We start from the raw sequence: 10,758 nt of genomic DNA, 5'->3' as shown, positions 1-10,758 counted from the left end.
AGGCGGCCGGGAGGGAGGGAAAGAAGGAAGCAGGCAGGCGCCGGCGGCCAGGAGGAAGCCCCGGACGGAGCGGCCCCAGGAGATCCCGCCGGGGGCGCCTGGCGACCGACGGGGACACTCGCTCACCCGCCGCCTGTGTGGCCTCGCGCTTCTGCTGCCGCTGCCTCGCTCTCGCCTGCTGCCCCGGTGCCCGTGCGGCGCTGAGCCTCCTTCCGCGGCGCCTCCAGCCGGGACGCGGCACCTGCCCATTGGAGCGGCCGCCAGCGGCGCCGGCCCAGCGCGCACCCCATTGGACCACGTCAGCGGCGCCGGGCGAAGCGGGATCGCCATTGGCTGCGGGAGGCGAGGGCGGGGCGGGGCCTCGCGGAGCGGCCGCCCTCCGGCCGGGGGGAGGAAGAGGCGAGGAGGAGCGGAAGAAGGCCCGGGTCGTCAGAGCGCCCCCTCCTCTCGGCCGGTCTGGGCCAGCCTCGTCACTTTCCCCGCCCTCCACCTGCGGGCTGCCCGTAACGCAATCGCGCGCAAGAGGCGCAGCTACGCGCAGGCACTGGCACACCTGGGGGGCGTGTCCGTAGCTGGCGAACTACAAGGCCCGGCAGCCCCCGCGCCAGGCAAGCGAGGGGGCGGCGCGGTAGCGGCCTAGTCACATGACCGCGGCCAGGGCTGGGCCTGCCTGGCAAGATGGCTGCCTACTTGCAGTGGCGGCGCTTCGCCTTCTTCGACCGCGAGACGCTGACCTCGTCCGAGGGGGGCCCCGCGCTCGTGCCCTCGGGCATCACGGTCTGCGACTCGGGCCGGGGCAGCCTCGTCTTCGGGGATATCCTTGTGATCGGCGCTGTCCCCTGCGGGGCTTGCCTCTGAGCGTGTGCAGAGTGCCGTCCTTGCCCGTCCCCGGTGGGAGTGAGGGGCGTGAACGTCAAGCCGGCCGAAGCCGCGCTTCCTCTCCGGGCCTGCCCCGTGGGACGGAGGGACCGCTGCCTCGGCCCAGTCGAACCATGGCCCGCTGAGCCCCGTCTTCTCGACGCTGGCGGGCAGGAACCTTTCCCCAACACTTCCAGGAGACGGGGGTGGGGGTGGGGTTTCAGCTTGCAAGGCAGGGTAGATACCCTGGGGCCCTTCAGACGTGTTGGACTGCAACTGCCATCATTCTCTGGCTGGAGAATGGGAATTGCAGTTCAACACATCTGGAGGATGGCAACTTGAAGACGGCTGGGATGGTAAATCACCCAGGAACCCCTCCATACACTTGCTTGAGCTATATCGTGGAAGGAAGGTGGGATATAAATGTAATGGAATCATTTTGCTATAAGCCCAGCTCCTTAGTGCCGTTCCTATCTGCTGTCTCCCTTGTACGGACGACCCCTTAACTAAGACCCACATAGGGAAGGCCAGATCTGGTTCCTGCCGCACTCCCTCGAACTCAGCAGCTTCCAGGCTTACAAGCTGAGAGTGACACACCTCTACCAACTGAAGCAGCACAGCATCTTGGTTTCCGTCGGGGAGGACGAGGAAGGAATTAACCCTTTGGTACGTTCTGGGCGGGCGGGCAGAGGGGGAGCCAGCCCGGTTTCTTCTGTTCAACAAGAAGCTTTTGTGAGATTAGCTACAAGAAGGCAGGTGTCTTCTGTGATAGCAGGGCTGGGAAAAGTTGCTAAAAACATGGCTGCTTGTCTTTGGGAGTTTTGAATATTTATTCCACATGGAAATCTTTTATCCAGGAATTTGGATCACTTGTCTTTGTCTTTGTGAACAAGTGGCTTAATTCTGATCAAGCAAAATAAGTCCACCTTGCCTTTTGTTTGCCTCCTGAGACCTTTTTCCTTCCACTCCCTTGGGTTGTTGACTTGGCATTTTGTCCTGCAGTGGTTTTCTGCCTAGGCAGGGCCCTAGGAGTAGATCTGTAGCGTATCTGCCTCCCACAGTAGCTCTGCCTATCCTGGGTCCAGAGTTTGATGTCAGGAGGGATAAAAGGGCATATGGTTAGAGCAGCAGTTACATCTGGATAAAGAGGGGTTGACTTCGTATTTCCCTTATGATAACTTGTAGGTCAAAGTCTGGAATCTAGAGAAACGTGATGGTGGGAATCCTCTCTGCACTAGGATTTTCCCTGCAATACCAGGCAACAAGCCCACTGTTGTGTCCTGCCTCACAGTCCATGAGAATCTCAACTTCATGGCTATTGGTAAGTAGAGATGGAACTACTGCTGTGGGTTCCATACGCTAGTAGATCCCAGTAGAGAGAAGTGAGACGGATTAGAGCGCCGCTTCAGTATTGGGCGAATGCTCCTTCTGCTTTCATGTGGGTCAAATACATTCTCCAGATGGGAACTTGGAGTGGCTGCCACATGGAGTATAGCACCCTTCTCCGCCCTAGGATTTGCAGACGGGAGCGTTGTGCTTACGAAAGGGGACATCACGAGAGATCGACACAGTAAGACTCAAATCCTTCACGAAGGAAGTTACCCAGTTACGGGCCTCGCGTTCCGCCAGTCTGGCAAGACGACTCATCTGTTTGTTGCCACCACTGAAAACATCCAGGTGAGATATTTGCTTGACCCTGGGGAGGGGACCAAGCCCGAAATGTCTGGCCAACTTCCTGTCCCTGTCCCTGTGCTCCTCTCGTTGCTCTGAGCTTCACGGTTGCTTCCTTCCTGCGGACTCTGCAGTGTTACACGCTTTCAGTGAAGGACTACCCAGAGGTGGAGCTGGATACCCGTGGCTGTGGGCTGCGCTGCTCCACGCTCAGCGATCCTTCCCAGGACCTCCAGTTCATTGTGGCAGGAGACGAGTGCGTTTATCTGTACCAGCCCGATGAGCGCGGGCCCTGCTTCGCCTTCGAGGGCCAGAAGCTGATTGCCCACTGGCATCGGGGCTACCTCGTCATCGTGTCCAAGGACCGGAAGGCTTCCCCAAAGTAAGCGCCCGCCCCCCCACTTAAGACTGAGGGATTGGTGTGGTTTCCCCACCTGTAGGTGTGCTTTAATTTTGCAGGGTGGGTGGGTTTACCAATCCAGAGCGGACGTGGAATCTGTCCCTCTCCTCAGCAAAACCCTTTTTTTGCTACTGGACAGCTCCCCAAGGGAAGAGAGTAGTAAGGAGAACTTGTGTGTTCCTGGGAATTCTTCCTGGCTGGCAGGTGCCACTCATAGGCGATGTGCACTCCTCCAGACTTGCTTTCCAGGTTTCTACCAGATCTTGGATTGTCTAAGTGTGCTGGGTGGGATATCTAGAAATGGTCTTAAGAATACCTTTGTTCTGAAAATCTGGAAGATTGACAGGGCTGAGTGTGGGGGTTGGGCACGGAGCAATCGCTTGCAGTGAAGCCATGGCCTAAGCCAGGGGTGTAGAACTATTTCTGGGTGGTGGGGCCAAATTACCACCCCCCCAGGCTGAATGGCTGCAGGCCAGATGACCTGAGTGGGTGTGGCCACATCCCCTGCAAGAACCCAAGGAGGCTCCTGCTCAGGCCTGGGGAACAGCCAGGTGGCTGTTGTTATTGGGGAGGAATATTGGGGGCAGACTCTGTCTCTGCATCTGGGGACTGTGGAAAGCTGGCCAGCCTCACTCCAAGCACAACAGGGGACTCCCAAGCTGTGAGTAGGAGTCAAAGATGCTTCTCTTGGGGATGGAGGCTGTCGCTCACTCTTGCTCCTCTGTGCTCCAGGTCTGAGTTTGCCGAGGCTGATCCGCAGAATTCTGACAAGCAAATCCTGAATATCTACGACTTGAGTAACAAGTTCATTGCGTACAGCTCTGTCTTTGATGACGTGGTGGATGTCCTGGCAGAGTGGGGGTGCCTGTATGTGCTGACCAGAGACGGGAATCTCTATCTGCTGCAGGAGAAGGATACACAAACCAAGCTGGAGGCAAGGGAGCCTGCCTCGTTCCCCTGTGGTTGGTGGGGCTCGGAGATGCAAAGCTCTTGCGTGGCGGCCTGCCGCACGTGGGCACCTGCTGTTGCTCCCTGGGGAGCTTGAGTCAGGCGGGGAATTCCTCTGAACCAGCACCATCAGCGAACTAAGGCTGAGCAAGGCCTGGCCGCTTTCAGCAGGTTGGGGAAGGGGCCTCTGTTCTGAGGCCTCTGCGCGTTCTGCTTATGAAGCATCACGAGCAAACGCTTCCCTCCCCACAGATGCTCTTCAAGAAGAACCTCTTTGAAATGGCCATTAACCTGGCTAGGAGTCACCACCTGGACAATGATGGTTTGTCTGAGATCTTCCGCCAGTATGGAGATCACCTATACAACAAGGGCAACCACGATGGTGCCATCCAGCAATACATCCGGTAAGGGAGGGCCTTGTGCCAAGCAGTGGGCTAGGGAGGGGTTGGCTTGTCTCTATGGGGCCTGGAATACAGGTTGAGGCCTTGTCTAGAGGCCATTTAAACACCTGCGCTGCCCCAAACTGAATTTCACACCTGACCTGCCTGCCACCTCCTTGGAGGCTTCCTTGGAAAGGCATTCCTCCCCTGGCTGCCACACTAGGGAAGCGTTTGTGAGTTGGAAAATAAATACACCCAAACGTGGACTGCGAACCTGTAAGACTCCAGTGACCCCTGACATGCACAAATGAGTCAGAACTGAGGCTGGCTCTCTGGATCTCAGGGTTGGGTGCTCAGGGTTTATTACCCTTTTCCCATAAAAGTAAGGACTTCTTCATAGGTGCTCAGGGCATGTGAAAGGATGGGGAGCTTTTTAATCGGCGGCTCGATGGTCTGCCTGCAGGACTATGGTGTTCACGTCCCAGGATTGGGGGGTGGGGGGCAGGGAAAGTGAGAGGAGGGTGTCTGAGGAGAGCGTCCAGCCCAGGATTTTGATAACACGTTTTGATTTATGCCCATTTAATTTCCCCCCACCCTGAACAGGTGCTTGTGTAAACCTATGCGGCAGAGTCTTGCTATTTACTGTTTTACTCTGTACAGCACCATGTACATTGATGGTGCTATATAAATAAATAATAATAATAATAATACTTGCTCCCCCTATCGCAGTGGTGCTGGTGGTATGTATGTATAAACAAATAGATCAATATGATTCCCTGGCTGCCTTTCATAGAATCATAGAATAGCAGAGTTGGAAGGGGCCTCTAAGGCCATCGAGTCCAACCCCCTGCTCAATGCAGGAATCCACCCTAAAGCATCCCTGACAGGTGGTTGTCCAGCTGCCTCTTGAAGGCCTCTAGCGTGGGAGAGCCCACAATCTCCCTAGGTAACTGGTTCCATTGTCGTACTGCTCTAACAGTCAGGAAGTTTTTCCTGATGTCCAGCCGGGATCTGCGCATCAGGATAGGCGTTCTCTCAGTACAGCATACAACAGTAAAATTCACATAATAGAAACAGCTGCAGCTGCTGGGTGGTTTGCCAGAGGCGCCTCACTAGGATTTGTGAGGGGCAGAGGACTGGCTTTAGGGAACTGGGAACAGGGTCCTTACAAGCCTTTTTTTTCTCCTTAGCACCATTGGGAAACTAGAGCCCTCCTACGTCATTCGCAAGTTTCTGGATGCTCAACGGATCCACAACCTAACCGCTTACTTGCAGACGCTCCACCTGCAGTCCCTGGCGAATGCCGACCACACCACGCTGCTACTCAATTGCTACACTAAGCTGAAGGACATCTCCAAGCTGGAAGAGTTCATCAAGGTGCCGTTGGGGCGGGAGGGAGAGGGGAAGCCTGGCATGCTGGCTGGAGGGCTGCCAAGGCCCTTCCTCTTTCCCTAGCATGGCCATGGCTGTTGAGGGCCAAGGCCGTCCTCTTTCTCCTAGAATCAGGCTTGCAGTGGCCTTCCGCTCCAGGCGCATGAGCAAAGGAGAGCCCAGGGCTCCGCAGAAGTCAGTTCTGTTGGTTCCCGTGCGCAGAAAACATCCTGCTCGAATGCCCAAATCCGCGCCTTCTGTGAACGGTGCCTTTCCTTGTGTCTCCCATGTAGACCAGCGAGAGCGAGGTGCACTTTGACGTGGAGACGGCCATCAAGGTGCTGCGCCAGGCAGGCTGTTACTCTCACGCCGTGTACCTGGCTGAGAAGCACGCGCACCACGAGTGGTACCTCAAGATCCAGCTGGAGGATATCAAGGTGAGGCTGCCCGGCGCTCGAAGAGGGCTGGGTAGTTTGCAGGCCTGCCGTGGCTTTTCATTTCGCCCATCAGGAACGCCTCTTTCGCTTCAAAAAGGTTCTGGGCCCTCAAGGCCGCCTGCCTCAGCCGGTTGTAAAAGAAAGGAGAAAGATGGCGAAGGCTGCTGACGCCTTGGGTGTTTTTTAAAGTGTGGGCTTGTCCAGGAGGAGCTGCGTGACTCCTGGTCCTGGAGCGGGCAGGGCAGGCTCTGCTCATTCTTTGGAGACTGGGGCGGTGGCGGTGGCGGTGGTCCCGCACAGGCTGCTCTGCCCCAGGGCCCAAGCGCAGCACGCGACCGCTCGCCTTCGTCTCCCTTGCAGAACTACCAGGAGGCCCTGGGCTACATTGGCAAGCTGCCCTTTGAGCAGGCCGAGAGCAACATGAAGCGGTACGGCAAGACCCTCATGCATCACGTTCCGGATGAGACCACCGAGCTGCTGAAGGTCCTGTGCACAGACTACCAGCCGGCGGGGGACCGCGAGGGCCTCGGAGCGCTGCAAGGCACGACGGTATGGGCCGGCTGCTGCAGGTGGTGGCAGGGAGTGGCGACGGCAGCAGCCAGGCTGCGTCCCTCCCCTCAGTCAGGGTGTGCAACTGCTGACCTTGCCTGCAAAGTGGGAGCTGAAGCAGGGTGGGCATGACGTGGACGGAAGGGTCGTCGTGAAAAGCCCAAGTCAGTGGACCTACCCTGCAGGAGTGTTGTGTGGGCGGAGAAGCAGAGTCTGTACACGCCACGAGGCAGTCATGCTGGACCAGGGCTGTGGGCAGCTGCCAGAACAATGCCAGGCCTGTGCAGCTGCCAGAGTCGTCTTCTTGCCTGGCCGCTGTCCAGTAGGGAAGTGGTTCCCTCTCTCTTCCTTCCTTCGCGCCCCCTCCCCCCCCCCCCGGGGTTCACAGCAGTCGTGCCCTTGTGGCGCTTGTTCCGCAGAGGCTGGCTGCTGACGGGCTTCCTTTTCCCCTTCCTGTGCGCAAGGCCAATCCTGACGAGTTCATTCCCATCTTTGCCAACAACTCCCGGGAGCTGAAGGCCTTCTTAGAGCACATGTCGGAGGTGCAGCCCGATTCCCCGCAGGGCGTATACGACACTCTGCTGGAGCTCCGCCTCCAGAACTGGGCTCACGAGAAGGACCCACAGGTACGTCCTCGCTAGCTCCGTGTTTCTAGCATGCTGTGCCCAAGCGAGATGGCTGACTGGAAGCCATCTGCAGCCAGGTCCTTGATGGACTCGTTTGGTGAGGTGCCTGGTGGATCGGGCCCTGTGCCTGTGCCGGCGAGAGAGAAAAGCTCCCGTGGTCCCTGGGCCGCTTGCTGCGTGGGGATTGTGGCCACCATGAGGTCTGGAAGCATCCTCTCCCCTGAGCCTGACGCGCGCTTGGCTTTGGACTCGCTGCAGGTCAAAGAGAGGCTGCACCATGAAGCCGTCTCCTTGCTGAAGAGCGGCCGCTTCCGGGACGACTTCGATAAGGCTCTGGTCCTGTGTCAGATGCACAACTTCAAGGACGGTGTCCTGTACCTCTACGAACAGCGCAAGCTGTGAGTGCAGTTGGGCCAGCAGCCCTCCCGCTAGTTGCAGGGCGGAGCGGGTGGGTGTGGTCAGGCGTCCCCAAAGCGGAGGGAGCTGCGTGTCTTAGGCCTGGCTGGCGCCCGGCGTTTAGGCCTGGCTGAGGTGTGACCAGGGCAGAGGTGGGGCGCCAGCCTCGGGGCTCCGTTCCAGACCACCTGGCCTCTAACCTGGAGGCCTCTCGCCTGCCCACCCCCCTGGCCCCAGTTTCCAGCAGATCATGCACTACCACATGCAGAACGAGCAGTACAAGAAGGTGGTCGAGGTCTGCGAGCAGTACGGGGACCAGGAGGCCTGCCTGTGGGAACAAGCCCTGGGCTACTTTGCTCACAAGGAGGAGGACTGCAAGGAGTACGTCACGGCCGTGCTGAAGCACATCGAGACCAAGCACCTCATGCCGCCCCTGCTGGGTAAGGGAGAGGGAGGGCACGGCCCAGCAGGCCGGTCGTGAGGCGGTATCTGGCGGGGGGCGAAAGGAGGGGGAGCGGAAGTCTGTCTCTCAAGCAGGACAAGTGGGCGGCAAGGGGCGGCTGTCATTCAGGCCTGCGCTGCCCCCTCAGCCTCCCCTTTCCTGGGATAGGCCTCCTGCCCACCAGACCCTGACCAAACCAGGCCCCAGCCGCTGGTCTTACCCCAGAGATGCTTTAGCAAAGGTTCTTTTGTGATCTTTCACCTGCTCTCCAAAGCCCTCTGGGGATAACAAGCTTACATTGGCCTCCATTGGATGAAGCTTGGCTGCCAAAATGCTTGTCTAAACTGGGCAGCCTAGAAACACTTCTAGGAGAGTTCCGGAAGTGTCTCTGGGCTACCGCAGGTTCTGACTAGGTGAGCTCATCCACAGCCCAGCCAGCCCACCTGCTGGACCCTCCTGGTACACGTGAGCACCCTCTTGGAGATCTTCACAGATTGGAAGCTCCCTCTAAAAATATGCAGATGCATATTCTGGAGCCATAATGTGTAGGGAACAGGTTTAGGGAAAGAGATCAGGGCTTCCAGCTTATGCCCGTCTCATAGCTGACTCCACGGGAAAGCGAGGGTTCCTGCTGGCTGCGCAGGAACAAATGGACCCTGCGATTTGGCTGTGTTGTGGAGTGAGGGGCTGCTGAGGTGCACTGAGCCACTCTGACGAGAGCCCCCTCCCCCCCAGTTAAAGGGGCCGCACGTGTCTTTGCAAGGCTTGGGCCCCTTCAGGTCTAATGCAAATGCCCGCCCCTGTCCTGATGGGTTGCCACCTTCCTTCCAGTTGTACAGACGTTGGCTCACAACTCCACGGCCACCCTGTCGGTCATTAAGGATTACCTGGTTAGCAAGCTGCAGAGGCAGAGCCGCCAGATTGAAGACGACGAGCAGAAGATTCAGAAATACCGGGAAGAGACCAAGCGGATCCGCCAGGAGATCGAGGAGCTCAAGACAAGGTAGCCAGCCGTAGCCCTTATTCGTGCCTCTCTGGCTTCCAGAGTGAGCAAAGCCTTTCTAGCCTGTCTGGCTCTGGGTGGTGACCCTGCCCATCTTGATCCTTGGAAAGGGCTGAGATTCCTGCCTCGGGAAGAGGCCTCAGCCAGCTGCCTGCCGGAATACACCCGCTGCTGCTGCTGCTGCTGCTGCTTACCTCGAGTTGTGGCGTCAGCTCCTGTGCAGCGCAGGAATCGCTGCATGGTGTGTAGACGTTGCCCGTGTGCCCCCCTCCCCCCCTGCCGGGCCCTCCCCTTCCACGCGGCTGTGTGCTTCCCTCCCTCAGCCCCAAGATCTTCCAGAAGACCAAGTGCAGCATCTGCACCAGCGCCTTAGAGCTGCCCTCGGTGCACTTCCGCTGCGGCCACTCCTTCCACCAGCACTGCTTCGAGAGCTACTCGGAAAGTGGGTCGGAGTGCCCGACCTGCATGCCGGAGAACCGCAAAGTCATGGACATGATCCGCGCCCAAGAGCAGAAGCGGGACTTGCACGACCAGTTCCAGCACCAGGTGGGGGGCTGCTGCTGCCGCCGCCGCCGCCCAGCTGGATGTCCAGCCGGGCTTTTACGGCGCTTTAAAACTGGCGACCGGATCTGTTCTCCCTCCCCACACCCCAAACGCCCCTCTAAAGCGAAGCCTCTTTTTGCCTCCTACAGCTGAAACGCTCCAATGACAGCTTCTCGGTGGTTGCAGATTATTTTGGCCGGGGGGTTTTCAATAAACTCACCCTCCTCACAGACCTTCCTCCGGGCAAATCTGCTGCAGCGCTTGATGCAGGCTTGCAGCGCGACCTCCTTATACACACCAAAAGGAGCACCTAGATGCTGCTGTGTCCTGGGCTCCCCAGCTGTGCGAAGGGAGCAGCTTCTCCGGTGAACCGAGACCTGGCAGAGGATGGAGCTTGGCTAGCGAAACCCAGCAGGAGGGCCGTGTAACGACCACAAGGATTCACGTGGAAAGAAGCCCCCAGCTGCCGAGGCGTGGCCCCTCTCCCCCCTTCTTGCTTCACCCTAGCCCTGCTCATCTGCAAAGCCACAGGACAGGGCCTAGCCTCCATTGGCACCAGCCATAGGAGGTGAACCCTCTCCGCTCGAGAACGACACGGTCCAAGGGAGCCACGGCCTTTCCTTGGTCGGCAAGTAGGCTCGCTTCTCCTTTTCCAAGCCTTCGGACTTAGAGCTGCAGGAAAAGGCTTCTGGCTCAAACCTGGTCTTTGGGCGTTAGTGGCTACCGGAAGGCCGAGCAGGGAAGAGGACTCCAAGCTCCAGCCTTCCGTGTCCCAGCGCTGCACGTGAAAGGGAGCCTCAGCGACGCCTTGTTGCCCTGACAAAAAGTATAGAGTGAAACGAAGGTGGTGGCATTCTGGAACTGGAGAAGTGCTCAGGTTGTCAGTGGTGTTCAACACTAACATCCCCCCATCGAGGCCTTCGCTTCACGGCCCGTTATTTCCGTTTGTGACATAATGCATGGAACTTGGCTAAAGAGTAATATAGTTAATCCTGGATGTCTATGTGTGTGGTCTGCTCTCCTTTCTCAAAGGCTGCCTGTGTTTCCTCCATGTCCGGGGAGCCCTTGTTCTGCGTACATTCTGCCCAAGGTCTTAGGCGGTCAGGATTGGATTGCCGAGAGCTGGGCAAGGCC

The 10,758-nt window shown here is 58.1% G+C and overlaps 3 protein-coding genes across 3 annotated transcripts in view; 2 read left to right on the top strand and 1 right to left on the bottom strand.

Moving 5' to 3' along the window:
• The window catches only part of RPS25 (ribosomal protein S25), a 92,729-nt gene that overhangs the window by 35,629 nt on the left and 46,342 nt on the right, over window positions 1-10,758 (bottom strand). The gene's annotated exons all lie outside the window — the stretch shown is intronic.
• HMBS (hydroxymethylbilane synthase) overlaps window positions 1-10,758 on the top strand; it is a 76,363-nt gene that overhangs the window by 54,157 nt on the left and 11,448 nt on the right. The window lies entirely within an intron of this gene.
• On the top strand, window positions 664-10,627 carry VPS11 (VPS11 core subunit of CORVET and HOPS complexes). Its single transcript, XM_063138912.1, has 16 exons — window positions 664-814; window positions 1,376-1,524; window positions 2,044-2,179; window positions 2,372-2,535; window positions 2,664-2,911; window positions 3,662-3,863; window positions 4,130-4,281; window positions 5,448-5,634; window positions 5,922-6,065; window positions 6,426-6,614; window positions 7,079-7,240; window positions 7,499-7,638; window positions 7,874-8,076; window positions 8,910-9,081; window positions 9,405-9,627; window positions 9,774-10,627. Exons 1-16 carry the CDS (start codon window positions 679-681, stop codon window positions 9,936-9,938), a joined length of 2,772 nt encoding a protein of 923 aa, XP_062994982.1. The 5' UTR covers window positions 664-678; the 3' UTR covers window positions 9,939-10,627.

The sequence above is a fragment of the Elgaria multicarinata genome, chromosome 12, assembly GCF_023053635.1.
Source record: "Elgaria multicarinata webbii isolate HBS135686 ecotype San Diego chromosome 12, rElgMul1.1.pri, whole genome shotgun sequence".
Classification (NCBI taxonomy): Eukaryota; Metazoa; Chordata; class Lepidosauria; order Squamata; family Anguidae; genus Elgaria; species Elgaria multicarinata.
Note: the sequence above shows the minus strand (reverse complement) of the source record. Positions and strands in the feature narration are given on the sequence as shown.